The sequence below is a fragment of the Leuciscus leuciscus genome (assembly GCF_965113295.1).
Source record: "Leuciscus leuciscus genome assembly, chromosome: 1".
Lineage (NCBI taxonomy): Eukaryota > Metazoa > Chordata > Actinopteri > Cypriniformes > Leuciscidae > Leuciscus > Leuciscus leuciscus.
The window spans coordinates 75693709-75720500 of NC_138725.1; the positions used below are offsets into that span (position 1 = coordinate 75693709).

General features: G+C 39.9%; 1 protein-coding gene across 1 annotated transcript in view; it reads left to right on the forward strand.

Moving 5' to 3' along the window:
* Positions 1 to 26792, forward strand: part of LOC309500009 (scavenger receptor cysteine-rich type 1 protein M130-like) — a 59244-nt gene that overhangs the window by 21604 nt on the left and 10848 nt on the right. The window contains exons 2-6 of the mRNA XM_082171552.1: positions 16501 to 16707; positions 16800 to 16931; positions 17030 to 17291; positions 17438 to 18477; positions 21903 to 22062. Coding sequence (XP_082027678.1) covers positions 16501 to 16707; positions 16800 to 16931; positions 17030 to 17291; positions 17438 to 18477; positions 21903 to 22062 — 1801 coding nt within the window. The remainder of the gene's footprint in view (positions 1 to 16500; positions 16708 to 16799; positions 16932 to 17029; positions 17292 to 17437; positions 18478 to 21902; positions 22063 to 26792) is intronic.

Here is a 26792-nt window from a genome sequence, read left to right on the forward strand (position 1 = left end):
AGGTGGTCGAACTCAGTCAGAACACTCCCTGAGGTAAAAGAATCGACGCGGTTGCGACACGCATGCGATGCAGCGCGCTCGTTTGTCCCGGCGCTCATATGCCGTGGTGAGATGAAAAGTTGAAAACATTTAAACTTTTCAGAATGCCGCAAGCGCACGCAGGTTATGTGACAAAAAAACAACTGACCTTTCCATGACAACATCGAAAGCTCGGCCGAACAGCTGATCAAAGCTGGACAGGGCAGGTTTTTATTTTTCATCTCCATAAATATATGTGACGTTAGTCGTAAAGGGCTTGAAATAAATTAATCCTTACTTCCTCGTCATCATGAGTAGAGTGCAGTTCATAGTTGCATAGCAACGACAGACGCCACGAGAGTGCAAGCGCTTGTAGAAAGGAGAAAGCGTCGCGGCTGTGCTTACCACACGTTTTTAGAAGCGATATGTGAACAGTCCCTAATTCATAATAAACTGATAATCTATTTGGTTTAAAATCGTTTTTGTTTTGTTTAAAATGGTGATCACAATTACATATATCAGACAACTACACAGAATAACATGTTCCAGTCTATTTATATATAAAAAAATTGAATCATTAATTCAAACACGTTTAAAACGAATTCATTCATAAATACCTGTTTAATTAATGGATGAAGTTCAATAAATGTTCCTTTTATAAGTTCAATAAATGTTCCTTATTTTAAATTGAGACTTGTAACATTTGTTATCATCATTGTGTCATTTTTATGATGTAAATTGAGTGAGCAAAAGCAGTATCGGCTCCAAATATCGGCCCAAGAAAATCGGCAGCCCGTATCGGTCATCGGCTAAGGCTGATGAAAAAAAATCGGTATCGGCATCGGCACTAAAAAATCCATATCGGTCGATCCCTAATCAGATAACCCGATGTGATTGGTGCAGCTCAGATCGAGGGGCATATTTAATGAGCATCATTACTCAACGCCAGAGTAAACTCGCTGAGCAAATTAAACTTGTGCTCTCGCAAGAACTCTGGATTACCAGGGTATGTTAATATGACATTTCTTCTATGAAAGCAAGGATATAGGCAAATATATAAGCACTATTAAAAAAAAAAAACATTAATTGTCCAATATCTTAAAACTGAATGAGTGTGTCCCCTCCATCATGTGCTAGATGTCACACGGTAATACACACACTTATAATAAACATTATTTTCCACTGATTTCTTGATACCTCCTGAATCCATTCCCATGTATATCAACTTTCAACATTTAAAATTTTTCTGTGGAACATACTCGTTTAAACTCGTAGTAAGATATGTCTTTTATTATCTCCTCTCCTCACACAAAACAAAGTTCAAAGATTTCTTTGTTATTCAGTTTGTTTAGTTGATATGCCTAACATAGCCACAAATATCAATTATACTTTCACTTTTATTTTCGTTGCATTTGGCTCATCATCATGAACTTGGAAATATATTTTAAAGGGATAATTCATCCAATAGTTAAAATTCTGTCATTAATTACTCACCCTAAGGCAGTTATTGTAAATGAAATAGTCACAGATAATAGCTTCGATGTACTTTGCCTTACTGAAACCTGGCTTAAACCAAATGATTATTTCGGTATTAATGAGTCTACTCCTCCTGGATACTGTTATAAGCATGAGCCCCGTCTGATTGGTCGTGGCGGAGGTGTTGCAACCATTTATAGAGATATTCTAAATGTTACTCAGAAAACGGGTTATACGTTTATTTCATTTGAAGTACTTGTACTAAATGTTACGCTCTTAGATGTTAGAAAAACATCCCTATTATCTCTAGCCTTGGCTACCGTATATAGACCGCCAGGGCCTTACGCTGATTTCCTAAAAGAGTTTGCAGATTTTCTCTCAGACCTATTAGTCAATGTCGATAAAGCATTAATTGTTGGAGATTTTAACATACACGTAGATAATCCAAATGATGCATTAGGAGCTGCGTTTACAGATTTATTAAATTCATTTGGGGTCAAGCAAAACGTCACCGGACCAACACATCGTCTTAATCATACACTCGATTTAATTATATCACATGTTATCTAATCTGTCTCAGCTGCTGCCTGAACCCAAACAAACAGATGAACTAGAAGAACTAACTAGCACTATGAGCACCATTCTCTCTAGAACATTGGATGTGGTTGCACCTATTAAATTAAAAAAGGTCAGAGAGAAAAATAAAGCACCATGGTATAACAATACTATGCATGTTTTAAAGAGAGAAACCCGTATTTTAGAGCGTAAATGGAAACAAACTAATTTAGAGGTCTTTAGAATCGCGTGGAAAGACAGTATGTCACGTTATAAAAAGGCCCTAAAAGCGGCCAGGGCTGAGCACCTCCGCAAACTAATAGAAAACAACCAAAACAATCCAAGGTTTTTATTTAACACCGTGGCTAGACTAACAAATAAACAGACGTCACCCGAACAAAATATCCCGTTACAGTTCAGTAGTAATGATTTCATGAACTTCTTCACTGAGAAAATAGAAAGCATCAGAACCACAATTGTAAACGTTCAATCTTCAATCGCGCCTTATAATTCAGCTTCAATTATCACCCCGCAAGAACAATTACAGTGCTTTACAACTATAGAACAAAAAGAGTTAAATAAACTTATCACTTCATCTAAAACAACATGTTTATTAGATCCTATACCAACTAAACTACTGAAAGAAGTGTTACCTGTAGTGGAAGAGCCTCTCCTCAATATTATTAACTCGTCTTTATCTTTAGGTCATGTTCCAAGAACATTTAAACTGGCAGTTATAAAACCTCTCATTAAGAAACCACAATTAGATCATAATAATCTAGCAAATTAAAGACCCATTTCAAATCTTCCATTTATGTCTAAAATATTAGAAAAAGTGGTGTCCGCTCAACTGGGCTCTTTCTTGCAACAAAATGATATCTATGAAAAGTTTCAGTCTGGATTCAGACTAGTGTTGTCACGATACCAAAATTATTGTTTCGATACCGATACCAAGTCAAGTATTGCGATTTCGATACTTTTTCGATACTTTTCCTGAAAAGGGAGAAACACTCTCAAATATCATTGCTGTGCTTTATTTTAAAACCGGGACAACATTCTAATCATATAACAAACACTAAATTAACATATGAACAGCAGATATATTAAACATTTGAACAAAATATGAAATATAAAAATATAAAATATAAATTAGAGCAATGACATTCAAGGTAAAAAAATATATAAATTTAGCAGCATTATCTCATTTATCATAAGAAACATAAAGAGCTTTATCTTGATTCTGAACTTTGAATAAAAATATGAACAGCGATTATATTAAACAATGTTTAATATTGGTAACATATGATAAGCCTCATTGGTGATATATTTGACATGTGGGGAGAGAGAGATGTGTGGAAGGCCTATACTTCATGTTAAACATAAATATATAGCAGCAAAGACAACGTCGGCAGTGTTGACGGCAAAATAGGCTACAGAATAATTCGTTCTGTATTTGAGAGGTGCAATATTTGAAAATCGATTATATTTTTTTTAAATGACATTTATTGTATTTATGTCAAAACGTTCAAACATCAAAATGTCATTTATTAATATGTATTCGTGTCAAAATGACATAGAAACATCTTTTCCTATTCTATTTTGCCTGGAAACGCTTCCAACACGCTTGCGTGTCGCGTGAAAAATAGGCGTCGGTTCTATTTGTAGCATGCACGCGTTTTCCGCGCGTCTCGAGCTGCGCCCAGACGCGTGTGTCACGCAGGCAGTTAACATGGGAGCCAAAATAAAAACGGACACGACACGCAGCCAGTGTGTCGCCGGCCTTACAAATCTGGAACGCGGTCATTCTTAGAAGTATCGATACTAATAAATTAAGGAATCGTGACGTTTTTAATTTCCGATTTACTTTTGAAGTATCGGTGCACCGTGCAACAGAGAAAGGTAGGCAACGTACTTCCATATGTCACTCCTCGCGTCATCTTTTTCTACGAGTCGTGGACCACTTGTGCTCGCACATGCAGCCATCTCGCTGTAGTGTTTTGTCACATGACACTGACAGCGACAGGTTCTTTGCTGCGTGCGTCAGGAAAAAAACGCAGACGTCCATAGGGAGGCGTTTTTTTTTTTTTTTTTTTTTTTTTAAGTATCGATACTGAAAAATTTAGGTATCGTGACGTTTTTAATTTCCGAGTATCGCGATACTTTTGATACAAATAAACTTGACTTGACTTGACTTGACCCTCATGTCTTTCCAGACTCGTAAGACTTTTGTTCATCTTCAAAACACAAATGAAGATCTTTTTGATGAAATCTGAGAGTTTTCTGTCCCTCCATTGACAGCTACGCACTTGGATGCAACTACTACTTTGATGCCTCCAAAAGTTTATAAAGAGATCGTAAAACTAATCCATATGAATTGATCGGTTTAGTCCATATTTTCTGAAGAGACACATCGCTCTATATGATGAACAGATTGAATTTAGGCTTTTAATCACTCATAAACATCAACTCACACATCAATTGTGGTAAACAGAAGCTCAAGCATGTTCGCTTGATGTGCGAGTACCAAAGAATCAATGTTGTTTTATTGAGACTTTGGTAGCTTGTTTTGCGATGTTCTAATTATTTTGTTGATTGTCACCATTGTTAAGATTCATATGCTGATTCTTGATGTTTGTGTGTGTCTAAATAATACAATGGTTTCTGTGCACAATGTATTTATGAAACAGTTTAGTTCAGAGTTTAGTTAGAGTCACAGGTCTACAACCATCAATATTAAAATTACACATCAATCATATAACCAGAGCTTTAAACTTTATAATGAAATAAGTGAATCTGGTCATTACATGATAATTACATAACAAAAATGCTTTATAAACACAAAGTTGCAGCAACCAAAGAAAAACTAATGTTTAAAAAACAAGGGTCAATAGACCAACTAAATCTAACACTGATTACCATAATGGGGACAATTCAACAAAACATCAACATCTAAACCTCTATTAATTCTCAATGAGAACTTTTGTAGATGTTTGACAGAAATAAAGTCAAGCTGGTTATTAATGTCGACATGAAATCAAAATTGACCCTATTTACTTTGTTAGCACATATTACTAGTCTTGTTAATCTGTGCAAGTTAATACACAGAAAATAAATGTTTGCCGTGGTAATCTTTAATCAAAATCTGAAAAGTTACTTCCGGTCTGGAATGGTCCGTTCCTTTTCTGATGACATCAGTTTGACAGCTTGGGTTGAAAACGCTTAACCACTCCCCTCAAACCGTTAGTCTGCTATGAGCAGAGATGGAGAGGAGGAGCGCTAAAGTAAAACCCTGCCCTCTGTTCAATATGGAAATACTTGGTTTCACTTGGAAATACGTCACAACACTGGAGAAAAGTCGTTTGCAACTTCAAAAGTCGTTTGCCAATTCATTGGCTGATGGTGTGGATGTTTCCTCAGCAGTGCTACGTCACTCACTCTTAAAGGCACACTATGCAGTTTTCCGTTTTTGTCAAACAGCAACCCCTAGAATCGCTGTGGAGTACTTGAAGAGCTCTTTTCCAAAACGCGATAAACGCCATTTAAAAAAAAAAAAAGTGTTTGTTATGTCATTTTGCTGTGTACTGAACCTATTCACTGCTCCATCAACGTTTCATGCCAAATCGCTATATTTCCTTGTTTAAAATGTACTGCAAGATGCAATTCCATTCCAAACGGCGAACCTATTTTTAGCCTAAACGCGATACATCCTCTGGACTAATCAGAATTCTCTCTCTCTCGCTCTCTCACCCTCAAATCACTCGCGCGTATCGCGCCAGACGCTCAATTCGCCTCATTCACGCGTCCGCGCCGCGTCCGCGCCGCGTCCGCGCCGCGCTAAACGCCTCATTCGCGCCGCAGGACCTCCAGATGCGTGTAAACGCGTCTTTACATTGACTTAACATGAAAATCACTTGCGCCAGATGCTCTATTCGCGTTTGGTGTGAACGCCACTCACTCACTCTCTCACTCACACAAGGTCATGTCATGATTTGTTTTATGTAAAGTGTACAATGGTTCTACTTTTTATGGGTTCGACACTTTCCTGAATGCCAATGTATTTATTACTGACTGACTTGCCTTTTTTTTTTTGGACAAACCATCAATAAAAAAATAAATTAAAAAAAACTTTGAATTTATCATCAACAATTTTGTCGTTTGATTTAATAATCATTGTTCAACATGTTCAGACTGAGCCAAAAAAAAAACATTTTAACAGGATAAATTGAATATTCACAAAATGTGTGGGTCTAGGTAAAAAATGTAATTTTCCTGAAAACTATTTAAACGGATTTATAGCGTTTTGGAAAAGAGCTCCTCACTTGTATTTAACGTTACTGTCATAAATACCACTCACGCCGAGCAGTCACTCATGACCTGATCCCTTCCCCCCTGTATACTGGTACCTGTTCAGTAGGATGGAAGCGTCGGTCATCGAACAGACACAGATAGCCTCCGAAGATGTCTACTGACGAGGTAATGTTTCACGATTTCATACAAATATGCCAGCTAAAGTTTGCATAAGCACAGTACACATGCCATACGAAACCTGAACCAGACAAAGGACTATGTGATAAATACTGCGGTGGATTTTTTATAGATAAGATTAATTATGTTACTTGGAAATATGACTTAAGATTTTAAACTTATGATAAACTTTTATCACACTTCCCATTTTCATGTCTGATGGTGACTAACTTTCCATTCCAGATCTAACAATAAAACAAAATAATTCTTACTTCCTTTTATTTAGGATGTAGCCATCAGACGAACTTTCGATATGATCTAACCTTCTAACAAACTTTTGACTCAATGTAACCTTGGACAAATAGAACTCTGAAAATGGACTCAATGTTCAGAAAGTTAGGTTTAGGGAAAATCCATTACAATACACATCACAACACCTGAGTTCAGGTAAACTTGCTCGTGAGGCAAGCTGGGCAATAAAACATAACACAAAAACACGTAGGAGTGTTTGTTATCAAGTCTGCTACAGCTCTGCTAATCGATAGCTAGCTAGACATATGTGGAAATTAGTGGACTGGTCTTATTATCAACAATGGATGAATGAACAACTTCGTAAAAAATGACATACAACAAGCAAGCGCAACAACATACAACATAGAATGCAAGCAAGTTTACAAATACGAGATTTACTTACTAGTCCATCAACAAGAACGCCAGGTCAGCGTCGCTGTTGCATCCTTTGGTGCTTTTTAGCTCTCGCCTACGAGTGAAAGCCTGACCGAGTGGGACTCTTGTGTCTCACTTTCTCGTTTTCTTTTCCTTGACTCTTCCGACCGCGTTTTCTTCATCAACTCTGCCATGATTCACGTCTGAAATGTGTGCTAGTGTCTTCCATAGAGGCTGCTTCATATGTTGTTGATGTATGTGACGTCGTGCCGTAAAGCAAGTCGTGATTCTCGCGATTTGGCCGGTTACTCGGTTTCTCCCTCTCTCTCGCCCAAGCGCTCGCACCGCGCTGATTCTCCTGTGGAATTTCTCCACAATTATTTAACGAAGTCACACTTACATGTAATTAGCCTTTCGCCGAGCCCCGCCCCCCTTTGTTACTGTTGCTACGTCCGACAAACAAATGGTCAAACACGACCAGCGCGACAGATTGCCATGACGGCAAGAGGTATACCCGTGCGTGTCAGTGACCTTTTTTGGAGCAATACCTCCACGATATCCTCCAGGGGCCGTATTCACAAAGCATTTTATCTTACCACTAGGAGTACTCCTAAATCGCACTAAAAGATTTTAGCTAGGAGTTTTCTCTTAAAAGTTATTCACAACGCCTTTCAGACCTACTCTTAGTAAAGAAAAATGAAAACTCCTAAACTAAGAGAGAGTCTTCGTTGCTATGGATGACGTCATTACTCATGCACGAGCTTGACTGAAGTGACCACCTTGATTGGCTGATGATTGTAACGCGGGAATGATTCCAAACACCTCCCCTACGATGATGAGTGACAGGTGACAGGTCTGAGAATGCGTGCGCTACACAAGTAGTGCGAAGGACGGAAGATGATGAATAACTGAATAAATAGCCTAAATGAATAAAGAGTAAGGCAAAACAAATATATAGTAGCCTAATGAAACATATGGATTGATGCAATATCTTTGCAACATTATTGAATTAATCTGTCACTATATGCCTCTGCCTACGTTTGCAAAGAGAAGAACATTTTAATTTGATTCACAATGAAATGTTACAATTAGTTTACATGCAATGAGTAGCCTAGTTTTGGTTGTTGTTGGTGGCGTTATTGCATCCAATGCAAAATTGTTCCCTCGCGATTGGAAGCTCCTGTTGCCGCCGCATAAGCATTTCAAAACATCGCAACGTGAAATGCCACAAAAAGCGGTTTGTGAATAGGTCTTAGTGAGTTAGGAGTCCTCTCGACTTCTTTTAAGCTGTCCCAGGCTTAGGTGCTACTTTTAGGGCTAAAATGCTTCGTGAATTACTCTTAGTCAAAAAAATTAGGAGTCCTAAAGTTACGAGTGACACACCCATTATTTTTATGAGTTGCTCCTAAATTCGCCAGTTAGGAGCTACTTTTAGCCTTAAAATTCTTTGTGAATACGGCCCCAGATCGAAGCAAAAGCGGTTACAGTATGCAGTGGAGGGATATATTCGAAATATAAAAATACGCAATGAAGGAGACACGACTATCGAGGCTAACGTTAATGCTTACTGGTCTCAAGCGAAATCCGAGTTCTCTTTCATATGTTATGGTCTATTATTGTCTATTGCGAGTAGCTATTTTGTTAAAATACAAGGGTATGTTAGCTAGCTAAACCTACATGTGCGTCAAAGCCATTCAAAGCTAACTAACATTTCTCTGTTGTTTTGAGAAAAGCCGTTTTGAGAATCAGAATGTTTTATTTCCATTGTTGATGAACAGAATTCACAAATAGGAAATTGCTTTGGCTTAAAAGGTGCATAACAGATAATATAATAAAATGAAATAGATAAAACAAAATATAAGGCATTCAGATATCCATTTTATTTTATTATATTATCTGTTATGCACCTTTAACTAAGCCAAAGCTAATTCCTAGTTGTGAATTATGTTCAACTCACGTTCACGTTGTGTTTTCGGCTTTGGGAATGGAAAGAACACAACTCCTCCAGACAATCTCTCGGGGTATCTAGTGTCCGATTTACAAATGCTGTGGCAACCGCTTCACCATCTTGCTTGGAGTCAATGTTTGTCGGACCTGCTCACATAGTAACGGTTGCTATGATGTGTGATTGCACAATGGCCGTTTTGGGGGAGGGGCCGGCGAGAGGTCAATTAAGTAGAGTAAAGGCTATGCGTATTTGGCGTGCTGTCTGGGGGGAGGGCTCCGAGCTCGAAATTTTTGCCCAAACACAGAGTACTCCCACCGGTTGTTGTAAGAGTAGCTAGGACTAGAAGTAAGGAGATGGGGTGGTGGAGGGATGCTGTTAAACTGTCAACGAACGGAGGTAAGTCTCTTCTGTATTTATATGTCTTATTTTGGCAATTGGTTGATGAACTGAGTGCGCTCTTCCACAGCTCCTCTACGTGCTGTCCAGGGGGAGGGCTCCGAGCTCGGAATTTTTGCCCGAACCCAGAGTACTCCCCCGAAAGAAAAAAGAGCAAAGGACAGCTGTCAGACTAAAGACCTCCCAAAAAAAGCAGAGATTTGGCGGGCTGGCGTTTTGAGAAGAAGCCTGGTTGCTTGACCCTGCTGGCCCACGAACTAGGGAGCAGCAGTAATTTGGAACAACCAATCGGGCCGTAATTTGGAACAACCTACCGGCTGATGAATGAGGAGCAGCGTGATTTAAGCTGCCTGACCAGGAGGGTCCGTGTTGCCTCTGACGGGAGTAGCTAACAGCACTAGGCAGACGGGCCCTACTGGCTGACGAATGAGGAGTAGCAAGATTTGGAAATGCCAGATCGGGAGTGCTCACGCCGCTTCTTGATGGGAGCAGCTCATGGCATCAGACGGGTGAGCTCTGCCGACCGATGGGCGGGGAGCAGCGAGATCAAAGACGGCCGACCGAGAGGGCCCATGTAGCCTCCGATGGGAGCAACCCACAGCGTCGGGCTGGTAGGCCCTACCGTTCGGCCGTCCTATCTCAACAGCGTTAAGGGCCTCCATGTCGGGTCCATCAAAGGCTACCTTAGCGGCGTACAATTTTTACACAAGTTGATTTATGGCGCCCCCTTCCCCAGAGATAAATAATTCACAAACCTCCCCCCTGATCAAAGGGATCCAACCCCCCCCCCCAACAGCCCACTCGCCCTGACACCAGTCAACCTATAACGCTAGAAATCCTCACCAAATGTATTCACACCCTTCGCACGGGTTACCAGCCCCTCAATACCGCCCGCACACTCAACGCCATGTGTATTCTAGCCTTTTTTTGGTTTTCTTAAATGCTTGGAACTCGCTATCACTTCCAAATTCGGCCCAAGCATTTGTCTCCCAGCAGACGCAGCGAGAACTCTCCCAATCGAGCACCTATGTTTTCTTTCTCCGTCCAGCGAACATTGGTCTCCCAGCAGACGTAGCATGCATCTGTGTTTCCTCTTTCTCCATCCAGCAAGTATTGATCTCCCAGCGGATGCAGCGAGAATTCTCCCGGCTGGGCTTCCAAAATTTACAAGAAGGTTTTGAGCTGAGCTTTCACAGAGTTGAGCCGATGGAGGTTGAGAGTGTGAGCTGGCCGGGACTGAATCTGAACCTGCTGCGGCAGCCTGACGCTGGAGGAAGGCCCGGTTCTTCGCGGGAAGAGGGCGGCATTGTCCGAGATGCGAGCTTGGTGCTCAGCGGGCCTTATTGTCCATTTCTCTATGGCAGGAATTATTGAATGGTCCGAGAGATAACACCAGAGGATTGCGGCAAAGGTTCCTCAAGGACGAAAGATTCTTCATCGAACGGGAAGAGCTTGATTCGGACTTGTTAGGTTGTAACGCTCCTCTTGTTGTAATTTTAGGTTAATTATCTGAACATGCTCCTCCCGGACTTTGTTAATAAAACATAATTTTTCCCCAGTTCAGAAGCACACAATGTAATTTCCTTTGGAACAGAGAATGTTTTATTCACCCCGACTTCTAAATCTGAGGATTTTGGGCCCGCGACAGACTCCAGGGTCTCCCACCTAGCGACCAGGAAACGTGGTCTTCTGCGGCCTACACTGAGATTGTGGACGTGTTAACTCGTGCTACTGAGAAGCTCAACATTGAGTGGCCTGACAAGCCTTGTGATTCTCAGTCCTCCAAGCTCGACAAGCGTTTTCTGAGCGGCCTGTCACTTCGTGCCCCATTTTTCACCCTAAAAGCAGCCTTTTTTTTATGCGGCGGCCTCTGATTTCACCAACCTGGTTGGTTCTGTGAAGCAGGGCAATACTAGCATTCCAGCAGTTGAGGACACATTGGCCACTTACCTTTCGTCTTCTTTCGTTCCATCTTGGAAGTCCCGCCACCCTCTTATCCTGTTTAAGCGCTGCAGGACTACCTCCGCCCTTGTGGGCAAATCCCATTGCGTCATCGCTACAGTGCCTCGTTCCCTATTCAAAGTACCGGGTTACATAACAAAGTTAACCCGAGACGTTTCTGCTTGTCTCATTATTGTATTCCTGTAGTTGTTTCAGATTCCTTCAGTGATTCTGCTTGTTAACAGCTGTTTTTCACTAATACTCTATCACTTAATTAATCACCCAATTATCTAATTAACTTCAACACTTCTTCAGTGTTATTTTAACACTGTGTAGAGTGGACACATATGAACATGAGTGGTGTTAATTTAACACTGGGGATTTTACTGTGAAGCATATGTAATTTGCCAAGGCACCATCAATTCATAGTCCTTACAGAAGCTGGCGAGTAGTATTCTATGTGCCGACCAGCATCTCCTGTCCATTTGTTCCCTACCATCTGAACTGCAGAGCGGACATGCTATCAAGAGAGGTGTAGTCTACAGAGAGTGGAGGACCTGGTTCCATCCAGACAGCGGGACATAACTGTGCCATTTTACCGTTTCTACAGTTTAAAGTGGGCAGTGCGTTAATTATCTTTTGCGCCACATCCTCTAAAATTTTATCTAGAGCCAAACGCACTTCATTCAAGCCCTTTTTGCATGCGGGTTTCTTCTCTGTCATGCTAAACAGCGCCACATTAAAGGCTTAAAGGTTATTTTAGCAACAGTAGCAGAAAGACAATAAGAAGACAAAAAAGATAATTTCGCTAAAACACTGCAGAAAACAAGAATGAAGCAAATAGGTCTACAATTACTTTGATCCATCATACAGTTGACTTTGACCATTTAACTATACCAGGTTTGTCACAAGTTATCAGAAGTGGACCTCTTCACTTTAGCAGAGAACTATACCTGATGCAATCCCCTCAGGGAGTTGATCCACTCGTTCTCCCCCATCATTCTCTTAGTTTTGTTTTCCTTGCTAGAGCACCAGCTGTGTTTCAACATGTTTTCTTTATCTAACTGTTGACACATTTGTCCTTGAAAAGAGGTAAAACATCCACTTATGGTAAACGGAAGTAGGAGGGCTTATGATAAAGTTGATTTGTTTATCCAATCAATTGTTAAAGTCTTTGTTCAAAATCAAATGAATATGCATAACAAGAAGAGTATATAAACTTTGGGTCTGACCAATAAACTTTGTAGAAGAAGGAGATACCATTTTGTTTTTGTATCATTCTTCCCATGTTGGACTGCATGAGAAGGATCTGAAGCAGCACGGACGGAACAACAGAGCAAAGTTTGTATGAAATGATTAACTAAAGAATAATTTTTTATGACACTAACCTTAGCCCAGATGTGCTGACAGAGAGTTCTTGTTTAAATGCATGTTGCAGTAATAAAACTTCTCAAATTTAACATTTTCGTAAAATATAAATATTGGTAGCCTTTAAATGTGATTACACAGCGTTTTATCCCAGTTTCAAAATATTCTGATCCTTATTTATAGGAAAGGCAAGATTTTTTGTAACTCATTTTGCTGAGAATTGTGTTCCTGTCTCTGCTTTTTGCAATATTTCCAGCATGAGGAGAATCATGTATCTTCTATTGCCTCTACTGTTCCTTCATGTTTCAGCACAACATTGGACGCCGTTTGGTTAGTAAACCTTTTCTTAAATTTTTTATATAAAATACATTGTTTGCAGTTACAAAAAAGAGAGAAAGAAAAAATTACTATTTAAAAAAGAAAAGAAAAAGAAAAGGGTGCCGGGGGGTGGTAACATAAATATCAGAATAAAAGTGCATTCAGGTATAAAAATATCAAATAAATATCTGTCAAGCTCACAAATTTTTAAATTCTTGACAGCTTTCTTATTCAGAGAGTCTCTAATACTGTTTACGTACAGCCTTACTTCAGTCAACAAACGTATAAAATTGGGTTTCTGATCGGTAAACTTACATTTATAAATATAAAATTTGGTCAAAAGTATAAATAAATAAATTATATTTTCCATTTTCTTCAGGATAATCCGTGAAACCAAAGAGTACATTTTCCCGTAAGAGAGAGACTGATGGTCTTGAACACTGAATATTTTCATTAATGCATTTCTGTACCTTACACCACAGTATAACAGAAAAAGTACAATGCCAAAATAAATCCAAGGTGGTTTCGTGATAATTATTACAGAAAGTACAGTTTAAATGAATATTTTTTTAATTTTTTTGTAAATAATGATTAGCTGGATAAAATCGATGACTGAGTTTAAAATATATTTCTTTAACCTTATTTCTAATATGAAACATCTGGGGTATCTGCAGATATATTTACTCATGCAACATAAACACACATGTATATATATAATTTTATATTTCTTATATTTTTTTAATTATTTAAATTATAAATGTTTCATATGTTCAAGCTAGTTGACAACAGCAAAAGTACATCTGCATATACTAAAGTATTTAACCAACCCTATGTTGAGGAGTGCACAGTCATTACTTTTAAAAAAATATAGTGCAGTCTTTATCTTTGACCAATCGTCAACCTCAGGCTCTACTCTTCAGCACATTAGTAACCCAAAAAACTCACACATACCAGAAAACCTTTTAAATAAAAAAAATAATGGAATTATTATTTATAGTATTTATAGTATTTGATATATGCAGGTTTTGTGACTCAGATAAGGTCCAGTTCTGGTTTATTTCTTTGCTCTTGGCTGACATGTGGCCAGAGGTGTAAAGTCCAGGTTCTGAAAGTAAAAGTCCTCCTCAGTATTTTGTTCCAATCACCTGGATTTGCTAATTCAGCAGGAGACAGAACTAATTAGTGAAATCAGCTGCTGAGTTCATGGGTGGAATAAACATATGGCAGGACTTCTACTTTCTGACCCCTGGACTATACACATTTATATGGGAACGTATGTGCAATATATGTACACAATAAAGGATAAAACTTTGTGAATATTACATGTAATGCTATTTTTGTCTTCATTTATAAATATTTTATTTTCATTAATACTGTATATAGCCATACATGGTCAATGCATATATTGCAGTATATTGAAAAATATAAGCACTAGTTTCCCATATATTGAAATGTATTATGTAATATATTGCATTATATTTTGCAGTATATTTCCATATATTTGTGTTCTGTAAGGGTTCATCACAGCTCATTGTCCGGTCTCGATTACACATAGTCAACTATTCTCCCTGTCTCCAGCGATCTCCCTGTTGCCACGTCTTCCTTTCCTCTGTGTCTCCCTCAAGATCATCCTTTGGACTCTAACCTACCACTTCATCACTGCCCCATTCTGTATATTATCATCTTCCAGTGTCTGCATTATGTAACAGAAGACCGGACCAAGACAGAAAATGGATCCAGCAGTGCTCTTACTTTGCCTGGACCAAGACCAGCATTCTCTCGAGGCCCACACTGCGGCATTCCTCGACCTGGCATATTTTCTTCCACACATTTTTTTTGAGTATTTTCTTCCACACAGGACTCAATGCTGAGATGAAGGCACGCCTGCCTGATGTGGGACCTCGGGAGAATTTCAAGGCTTTTGTGGAGTGGGTGTGGGCCAGCAGTGAGTCCCCGTTCACCATCGGCCATCCCAGCGATGGTGAACTCGACGACATTCCAGAGCATCATCCCAAGATGGCCGCCATTCCAGGGACTCGTCCCAAGATGGCCCCCGTTCCAGAGTCTCGTCCCAAGATGGCCGCCATTCCAGAGTCTCGTCCCAAGATGGCCGCCGTTCCAGAGACTCGTCCCAAGATGGCCGCAGTTCCAGAGTCTCGTCCCAAGATGGCCGTCGTTCCAGAGACTTGTCCCGTCATGGCCGCCTTTCCAAAGCCCTCTGCCAAGATGGCTACTGCCACACCTGAGCCCTTGTCCAAGATGCCCGCTGCCGCGCCTGAGCCCTCGTCCAAGATGCCCGCTGCCGCGCCAGAGCCCTCGTCCAAGATGACCACCGCCACGCCTGATCCCTCGTCCAAGATGGCCGCCGTTGCGCCTGAGCCCTCATCCAAGATGCCCGCTGCCGCGCCAGAGCCCTCGTCCAAGATGCCCGCTGCCGCGCCAGAGCCCTCGTCCAAGATGACCACCGCCGCGCCTGATCCCTCGTCCAAGATTGCTGCCGTTGCGCCTGATCCCTAGTCCAAGATGGCCGCTGCCGCTACACCTGGAGATCCCCAATAAATTTTTTTTGGGGGGGGGGGGTCCATAAACCCGTACTGCCGGCTCCGCCCTGGTCTCCCGAAGCTGCCGGCTCCACTCTGGTCGTCTGAATGGCCGGCTCTGCCCTGGCCGTCTGAACCAGCGCCGTCCTGGAGGCTTCCACCTCCTCGTCAGCCTCCAAGGCGCCAACCCTTCCATCCCTGGGATGTTACACGGCGCTACTATCACAGTTCTGCACATTATCTCCCATCACTCTCCTTGGTTCCCACCTGCACGTTGTTCATGACCTCACACACACCTTCACCTCATCATCACCCTCATTACCTACACTACTTGTACACACACTTCACCCCAGCTCATTATCTGGTCTCAATTACCCATAGTGGACTATTCTCCCTGTCTCCATTCCTCTGTGTCTCCCTTCCTCTGTGTCTCCCTCAAGATCATCTTTTGGACTCTAACCTACCTGCTCACTTCATCACTGCCCCAATTTCTTTTTGAAAAAGAGTGTAAAAAGCTTTATTGTTTATTTGCAGTATTTGTATTTACAGGTTTGTTGTGAGTTTTAAATCAAATAAATACAATATGACAGTAATATTTGTAAACATTACAACATATATATTTTTTTATGTTAAATGTAATCTACAAAGTCTTAAACATCCAGTGGAATTTTACAACCAAACACATCTGTTACAACAACAAATGCACAGTTAGCTGAGGTTAAGCAACACATTTCATTGGCTGCTTTAAAGTCTTTAAAGTTTTTTTCAGTAAAATAAATTTATATTTTAATATTTTGCTGCTGGATGAAGGTTACACACCAAAGCAGCCAACACAGGAGGGCAGAGTGAGATTGGTGGGGAATCTTTCTTCTTCTGGTCGTGTGGAGATCTATCATGATGGACAGTGGGGAACAGTTTGTGATGACGGATGGGACATGGCTGAAGCACAAGTGGTGTGTCGTCAGATGGGTTTTCCTGGAGCAATCTCAGTTACGCCTGGAGGACAATATGGTGAAGGTATATGATCCTCAGTCCATTTTATTGTTACACACTATGATAACAATAATTGTCAAAACAATTTTTACCCCAAATTCTATTTATTTTTCAAGGCTCTGGTCCAATCTGGCTGGATGACATGAACTGTAAAGGTTCAGAAAGCTCATTGTCTGATTGCAGCTTCAAAGGCTGGGGTGTTACTGACTGCTCACATAAAGAAGATGCAGGAGTGACCTGCGATACTGGTAAGAAAAAATTGTCTACAAGAGATATATTTGCAGTTGTCCACTGTATATCTATTATTTACATAAATGTAATCAGTTTTAATATATTTTCTTTACAGGTAAAAACATAACCAGCAATCGTCAGTTCTCTGTGGATAACAGTCTGGGTTTGTCTGATGATCTTGGTCTTCTGTTTGACAGTGGAGATGGTTGTGATTTCAGCATTAAAGTACGAGACCTCAGTGAAGAGGCAGAGCTGGCGTTTTGTGTGCACCGTATGATCCTCATGATTTATCCAGAACTAAACATAACAAATGAGTCCAGGAACCTCACAGTGGATGCCAGCCAGGCGTGCCATCCTCATGTCTCTGCTTTTCTCAGGTACATTTCTTAAGATCACTTCAATTTGCAGCTCAATCCAATTGTCTCAATTAATCGAGAATGTTGCTTTGAATAGTGCATATCATAATTCTACTGAATATATTATGGGTGATAGATGCTTACAGTGTCTGAACTGTTTTTCTCAGGTATTTGTACACTCGTCAGATTGATGTTTCCATCACATCGGCTCAATGTCTCCATCAGCTGTCATTTATCTTTGGAGTGAAGACGCTTATGGAGGATGTTGGCAGGGTCTTCACTTCCCTCCTTCCAGAAGACAACACCTTCCGGACACAGCTATCAATGTACGAGTATGGCGTCCGCACAGGTGACCTTGTTCTGCAGGAGAATGTCCTCCAGTATCTTTCCTGGAACTGTGAGTTCCTCATAAGCTCTCCACTGTGGAGCACCATCTCCTTTCACATGATGGACGCTCTGCTGCAGCGCTCAGACCTGATTGTTGAGGATGAAACTTTTCTTCTTGAAGCTCTGGAGAGATGGATCCAAGACAAAGGTGATGAAATTAGTTCAGAACAACAGGCCAGCCTCCTGAATCACATCCGCTTCCTCTTGATCCCAGTGGATAAACTGTATGAAATGCAGTTTTCCTCAAGTGATCTCCATAAGAATCATGAGAAACTGTACCTAACTGGTCTGCTCAGAGGTTTTCAGTTCAATGCTCTGCCTTTCTCTAAGATCAGGAATAAAATGGATAGCATAAGTAATGATTATCTGCCCAGAATCTACACTTCTGATGAGTGGAGTGTATTTATCAATGACACAACCAACAATTACCCGTACTACAGGCGTAACTACAACTATGGCCAAAATAACAGAATCAAAACCTTCTCCACTCCTGCACACCCTAGTGCTCTTTACAAAGAGAAGACGGTCCAGTGGCAAGCCCAGGTTTTTCTTAGTGTTCAGGAATGCTCTAACTATGGTGTTTCATGTTATTCTGTTCCTGTTGCAAGGTTTTTGGCATATGGTAATCAGTACAGTTACGCTAACACCATTCGCTTCAGCAACAGATTGATTCTCACCTGTAAGAATCAAAACAATGTCTTTCATGTCCAAGAATTCAAAAATGACATGGCAGTGATTTCAACCAACAGCAGTATGGGCCTGCCTATCCCCTGTCCTGATGACTACAGGTTTAGATTTGTTGTGCGTCCAGAATATATCTGATTGCACAGTTACATTTGGCTTCTGTAGTTTACTACAGGCATTTTCAGTCTAATCAAATATATTAGATTCAATCAAGTCTCTTTTTTTTTAAATACATGTTATTCATTTATAATCTTGAATGAATTTTCTGAATTGTTTTAGCAATAAAAATGCTTCATTTTGTCCAGAAAAATAAAAATGTATAATTTTTTTCATTATCTCTGCTAGTTTGATTCCCTTTATTGCTCACATAGCAGTTTTTTTCTGGCCCAGCGCCAGTCCGCACAGCCCCTTTTCAAATGGCCCACATGCCACAAAGAATGACAGCCCTGAAGTGACACACATCTGGATTAAAGACAAGGGCCACACATGGGCCATAACCGAGTCTCAGCCAGTTACTAACCCATAACTGGCCCTGCACTGGGCCTGAATAGGTTTTAGTGTTGAAACCAACTCTCAGCCTTAAGTAAACCAGAAACTCCAAAACTGAGCCACACCTGAGCCTTATCTACACTGGAAAAAAATTAGTCAATGACTGTCAGCTATGGCTGCCAAACAAACATGTTAAAATTAACTAATTAAAAAAAATAAAAAATAATAATAATAATTTACATGTATGTCCTGAATTATTGCCATCAAACACGAAACCTGTGCTTCTGAAACTGAGTTTCTCTGATACATGTTTATTATGGCACAAAATACAAAAGAAACTATGACCAGATTATGTTGGTTTCTTTTTAGTGAGTAGTGTATTACTCATCATTTAGTGGCCTGATTGATTCTAAGAGTTGAATTAAGTTGTTTAATATTATTTGTAAATTCCACATGTCAGTACTAATGCAGTGCTGTGACACTCTGAAAGATTTTATGAAGTCATTATGCAGAGAATGTTTTTACAGGATAATGAAGACTCACACAGACATCAAGAATCAGCGTATGAATCTCAGCAATGATGACAATTTACAAAATTTTCAGATCAACTCTGAACGTCACAAAAAAAGCTTTGTTGATTGTCACCATTGTTGAGATTAATATGTTGATTCTTGATGTCTCTGTGTGCCATAAAATAAAAACACAGCTCAAAAACGTTTCTGTATATTGATAAAAAAATATATTAAAAAATCTGACTATCTGTCACGGTTTTGGTTTGGTTTTGTTCTTGTCATGTTTGCTTCCTTGTCTGTCATGTGATCCCTTGTAGTCATGTGATCCTGCCATGTGTCTTGTCATGAGTTTATTGTCTGATTGTTTGATCATTGTTCACAGGTGTCCCTTGTCTAGTCATTAGTCTTGTGTGTATTTAAGCCCTCATGTTTGCCATGTGTCGGGGTCTTGTATTGCTGATGTAACCACTAAGTAAGTTCATGTTTCTGAGATTGTTTTCGCCACGCCTTGCCATGTTCTTTTGTTTCTATGTCTGATTCTGATTTTCATTAAACTGCATTTGGGTTCTACATACGCTTGCTTCAGTGGACTTAGTTACATAATACTAGTGGTGGGCAGATCGAGGCTTCGTGAAGCAATGAAACAGTTGAAGCAAATGTTCCATATTGTTTCGAGGCTTCGAATCAATCCGACACCCGTCTCAACGGTGACACCTAGTGGTCACTTGCAGGTGTTGATCTGAAATAACCTTGACGAGCCATTAAAATAATGTGGTGTTTTTTTATTATTGTATTTTTCTAATATGTGAAGCTTGTAACCTATAGGCTCCTCACTGTTTTGGTCCTGCAAAATTAATATTAATAAAAGAAATCAAGCCACAATGTCTCACTTTTTTAGAGATTTTTATTAAAAAATATAAATTTCTCTGCTGTGGAAGGACTTAGCCTACTTCTTTTTTTACAGTTAATTTCTCCAGCCTTTGAAAAAATCCTCTCACAAGGGACACTTGTTGCTGGCATGCAAATATATATTTTTAGCAAGGACATACAAATGAGGAAAGATTACTGCTCTCTCTTTCCAGTAAGTTAGTGGATCATGAGTTCTGGGCAAATACGCAAATTTCAAATTCTCCTCAAATGGTGCATCATGGATGATGTATTGTTGCAGTAGGCTAGCTGCCGATCACAATACATACACTGTAAAAAATTTGCTGTAGTTATGCAGCTGTTTGCCAGTAACTTACTGTAGATTTAAATTTATGTTATTTACTGGCAACAGTTTGTTCAAAGTTAAATGAACATTAAACATGAACAAGTCTTTGTCTTTACAGAATAAAATTATAAAATAAAAATCTAATTCAAAGCATTCTGGGAACCAGAAATCTTCATCAACCTTTTTCTGTTTTTTTTTTCTTTAGATTTTGGTTCCCAGAATGCTTTGCATGAGGCTGTTATTTTAGTTTTATTCTGTAAAGATAAAGACTTGTTAATGTTTAATGTTCATTTAATTTTGAACAAATTGTTGCCAGTAAATAACATCAATTTAAATCTACAGTAAGTTACTGGCAAGTAGCTGCCAGTAATACTGTAATTTCTACAGATTTTTCTAACAGTGTACATCTCACTTTATTTGGGGTTTCTAAAAGGAAATGCTCCACACCACAGATGTCCAGCATCTCTTCTGGGGAGCCTCCATTTTATCTATCTATCCAAATCTATCTATCTATATGAATCTATCAATGTATCTAGATATGTATCTAGATATGTACCTATATATGTATCTAGATATAATATGTATCTATATATGTATCTATCTATAATCTATCTATGTATTAATATATGTATCTATAATCTATCGATATCTATCTATTAATCTAGCTGTCTATATATATTTATATCTATGTATCTATTAATGTGTCACTATATGTATACTCTGTCTGTCTCTAGCCTATCAGTCAATGTGTTGTGTACATTTAAATGTAAGCCTAAATAGCCTATAACTAATCAAATCGCACTATAAATGTCACTATCTCAAAATCAAACTCCTCTCACAAAAACCAACGAGGTCAATGCGTTGATTTCACAGATGTGTGATTGTGTGGTCTGTTCCCGACCGTGTCAATCAAACGCTGATTCGGCGGACCACACCTGATGAAACACTTAGTGAAACACTTCGAGGCTTCGTTTGGCCATAGTCACGTGACATGGGTGTTTTGAATCACGCTTCGGATTAGTGTTTCGAAACATCTGCGCTTCGGGATCTCGCAAAGCTTCGGAACGACTGTTTCGCGTCAGCCATCCCTACATAATACAAGACCAACCATGAACCCAGCAGCTGCACTCCTAAATCTACGACAGGGGAATCGTCCCCTGGAAGCGTATATTAAGGATTTTCTATGTTTCACGGATCAGGTACCTTGGGATGAGACTTATTTAAAATGGTGCTTTCAAAATGGATTGGATGATGAACTCGCTGAGTTAATGCCTTCGTTTGATCACCATTCTACACTATGCCAGCAAATAGACTTTATTTTGTTTTTAACTGGTTCTAATTACACAGTGGGTGAGGCGGAGAACGTGAGGTTTGAGGAAGAACCCCACAACTCCACAATACTCACCAAGCCTCAGCCACTCCACGCCATGTCCGCCTTGCCTGAGTCTCTCCACGCCATGTCTTCGGACAAAATGGCTGCCGCTACAGCTGAGCCTCTTCACGTCATGTCTGCCAAGCCTGAATCTCTTCACGTCATGTCTGCCAAGCCTGAATCTCTTCACATCATGTCTGCCAAGCCTGAATCTCTTCACGTCATGTCTGCCAAGCCTGAATCTCTTCACGTCATGTCTGCCATGTCTGGGTCTCTTCACGTCACGCCTGCCAAGTCCGAGCCTGTGTCTCCTGACAAGATGGCCGCCGCCGAGCCTGTGTCTCCTGACAAGATGGCCGCCGCCGAGCCTGTGTCTCCTGACAAGATGGCCACCGCCGAGCCTGTGTCTCCTGACAAGATGGCCGAGCCAGAGCCTGGTCACGTCTGCCGAGCCAGAGCCTGGTCACGTCTGCCGAGCCAGAGCCTGGTCACGTCACGTCTGCCGAGCCAGAGCCTGTTCACGTCACGTCTGCCGAGCCAGATCCTGTTCACGTCACGACTGCTGAGACTTTTCACGTCATTTCTGTTCTGGAGTCGTTGTCTGTTCCAGCCCATAACCCCATAGCTGTCCCCAAGAAAATTTGGGGGGGGGGCAGTAGGGTCCTTGATAGGACCATGGAGGCCGCGCCGCCATGGCCACCTGAACTGTCTGGTCCGCCTTGGCCACCTGAACTGTCTGGTCCACCTTGGCCACCTGAACTGTCTGGTCCACCTTGGCCACCTGAACTGTCTGGTCCACCCTGGCCTCCAGCACTGCCGGATCCGCCCTGGCTTCCTGCACCGCCGGATCCGCCCTGGCTTCCTGCACTGCCGGATCCGCCCTGGCTTCCTGCACTGCCGGATCCGCCCTGGCTTCCTGCACTGCCGGATCCGCCCTGGCTTCCTGCACTGCCGGGTCCGCCCACGCCTTGCCACGGCCCAGGTCCGCCCACGCCTTGCCACGGCCCAGGTCCGCCCACGCCATGCCACGGCCCAGGTCCGCCCACGGCATGCCACGGCCCAGGTCAGCCCACGCCATGCCACGACCCATGTCCTGTCCCCCTGCACGGGCCTGGCCCACCATCCCTCCCCCAAGACCGCCTCCGCTCCACCACCCACCTGGACTTTTATGTTTTGCTGGGCGTCGGGAGACGCCCTTAGAGGGGGGTATTCTGTCATGGTTTTGGTTTGGTTTTGTCCCTTGTCATGTTTGCTTCCTTGTCTGTCATGTGATCCCTTGTAGTCATGTGATCCTGCCATGTGTCTTGTCATGAGTTTATTGTCTGATTGTTTGATCATTGTTCACAGGTGTCCCTTGTCTAGTCATTAGTCTTGTGTGTATTTAAGCCCTCATGTTTGCCATGTGTCGGGGTCTTGTATTGCTGATGTAACCACTAAGTAAGTTCATGTTTCTGAGATTGTTTTCGCCACGCCTTGCCATGTTCTTTTGTTTCTATGTCTGATTTTCATTAAACTGCATTTGGGTTCTACATACGCTTGCTTCAGTGGACTTAGTTACACTATCAGATCGTTATAATACTGATGCCACAATATAACAAGGCTACTCATGTGAAATGAACTGCTAATGTACTCATATGTTTGAATTTAAGCGACATCAGTGCTTCAGACCACACAATATCAACGCTAATACGGTACCAACTTTTTTTTGTCATAACAAATGTTTATTAGAAACACACAGTTGAAGCATGCAGCCAAAGAAAAACTAATTTTAAAAAGTCAATGGTCAAGAGCCCAACTAAAGCAAACACCGATAATCACAATGGTGACATTCTGGTAACTTTATTAATTTTAATACAACATTAGGTAACACTTTATTTTGAAAGTCCACTTTAGACATTCTGCGAATAAGTAACTTTGCAACTACATGTCAACTAAGTGTCATTAGAGTATAGAGTATAAATAAAGTTGAACCAAACATTAGTATGTAAACCTCTGTTATTCTCAATAAGAACTTATTGAATGAAAGAAATAAAGTCAAACTGGATTGTAATAAAATAACATGTTGAGATCGTGAGAGATATCTTAGTGTTTAATGTTCTGTTTCTGCCAGACATTTGAATTAATTCAGGAAATACCTGTAAAACAACAGTTTTCTGTCAAATATTTCTGGTAAAGTTTTTTGCACTGTATTTAAATAAGGATATTTTACTTTAATTTTACGTTTTTGTTTGGCAGCCACTGCTGACAGTCATTTGACCATTTTTTATTATTATTATTTTATTATTATTATTATTATTATTTACAATCATTAGTGAGGAAGGAGATAAATATCCCTGAATTAAAAGTTTGAATTTGGATCTGTTGCTGTTATAACTTGAGAGAGACAGGTCTGAGAATTAAAGATTGAGCATTTACTGAGTGAGTATAACAGCAAGCAGTACAATCAACCACATCACAGGTTGAACTGCATTAGACTGTCATAAATATTCACATACAACTTTTAAATCCCACTCTTCAACAGTTCCTCACACCAAGCATCACATCCTGAAGATTTGGATTACAGCAGGAATAAATTACGATGTATTTTATGACAGCATATAAATAAAATGATGCCCCATCATAAACAAAATTAATGAAATATTGCATGCTTATGGTTAAATGATCACAGACATTTTAATCAATTCAATATTTTAAACTGTAGTATTGTTTAACTCCTCCCCTCTGATTGCTAAAGTAAAATTTATTGTTGTTGTTTTAATTTCTGCTCAGATCCAAAATGGTTTAGTTATCACTGAGCAAAAGTCTCATTTGATAATATATGTGACCTTAAATACACACTTTTCTTTTTTCTGCAGCAATATGTAACGCTTTGTTTCAGCTGCGTCATGCTCAAGTCCGGTTCAAAGCCAGGTCTGATCGCAGACGTCACTGGAATGCCAACACCCTGGAATGTTCTCGTGAATATGAATACAATGAAAAAGCAAACAGACCGGTTTATTTAATCAAAGACTTTTGAGAACAAAGAATATGCTCAGAAATTACCTTTCTCAAAGAAATATACTTCCTAAAATATGAATGATTAATATATTAAATTGTTTAATGGTATATTAGAAAATACACAGAATAATATATTGTGTAAATATATTTTAATGAATTGAATAATACATAAGGAATTTCTGATTTCATATATTGAAAATATATTTACTTATATATCAGAATGTAATTTCATATTCAGTAATACCCTTCATAACATATAGATGCACAAATGATAAGATATGGTACAGCATGTGAATAAAAATATTGAACATATTTACTCATGCAGTATATACATACACATATAGGCTATGAAATATTATGATGTAATATATTTGTTATTTTTCATTATTACATGGCTTGGTTGAATTCTAATGTAGAATGCGGTCTGTTATTACTTGATAACACACCGCTGCTAAGGATAACACACCGTTGCTAAGGATAACACACCGCTGCTAAGGATAACACACCGTTGCCATGGAAAACAGTGCGTTGCTATGGACGCAGGATTCTAACCGTGGAGACGGAACGGACTATTTTCTTTAGCAGAAGCAATCGTTTTTAAATCAATAAACTCCTTTTTAAATCAATATTTTGTGTCAAATTATTGATTTATTTGGTAGGTAGCCATGTAATAAGCGGGAAAATGTAGAGCGAGGCGGTTGTTATAGCAAATATAACCCCTTCAGGCTGATTCAGGACCCCTCCGCTTCGAATCAGCTGATCAGCCCGTCGGGGTTGTGTTCGCTATAACAACCGCCTCGCCCTACATTATCCCTTACTTATTATTTACTATATTTATGTTTAATGTTTTTATATACACCTGCTTGTACTAAAATATTTTGCAAAGAGACTATCACTGTGCTGATACTGAGCAAAACACATGAAATGACACTTCATTTTAACATGTACTCTCCTTTAACAGTCAGAAGCGAAACATGCTGGGACCTGCACAGCAAAATCCCCCGTGTTAAATAAACACTGCTCGGAGTTTATATAGTCCACACTCAGAGTGTTATGAGTAACACTGAAGCAGTGTTGAAGTTAATGAGATAATTAAGTGATTAATTGAGTGATGATTGAGCGTTATTGAAGACACCTGATGTTAACAAGCAAAAGCACAAATGTTAAGTCATCATTATGGTGATCGGTGTCTGCTTTAGTTGGGCTCTTGACCCTTACTTTTTAAACTTTAGATTTAGTTTGGTTGCTGTAACTGAGTTTTAACTGACAGATGAACAATGAGAAAATGTGATCTGATGGTGTTGATTGTGTTTTAATATAATATTTTTTTGACCTGAATCACTGAATTTATCTAGAGCCTAATCTCTGAGTTAGGTTTACTTTATTGATTATAGCAGCACTGGCCTTGTACAATATAATAATTTTTGCATTTTTAATGTAATCCAAAGGATTTCTTAAGCTATTCTGATACAAAAAAAATTATAAATACCTTTCATTTAGGCACACACACACAGACATCAAGAATCAGCGTATGAATCTCAGCAATGTTGATAAACAGCATATTCAGATCAACTCTGAACATTAGAAAACAAGCGACTAAAAAGACACATAAAAACAGCATAAATAAAATAAAATAGTTAGAATAAAGGAAATTAACAAGAAAATTAACCTCATTATTTATTTGTGCAGCAATGCATGATGGGAGCCATGAACGAGTTTTGATTGGTGGTACCCAGAATGCACTGCAACATGCTTAATAATTTTCTGTGTCTAAATGAAAAAAGAAAAAGAAAAACTTTTGGTTTCAGAACAACTTTAAGAAATCCTTTGGATTACATTGAAAATGCTATAAAAAAAAAAGTATTATG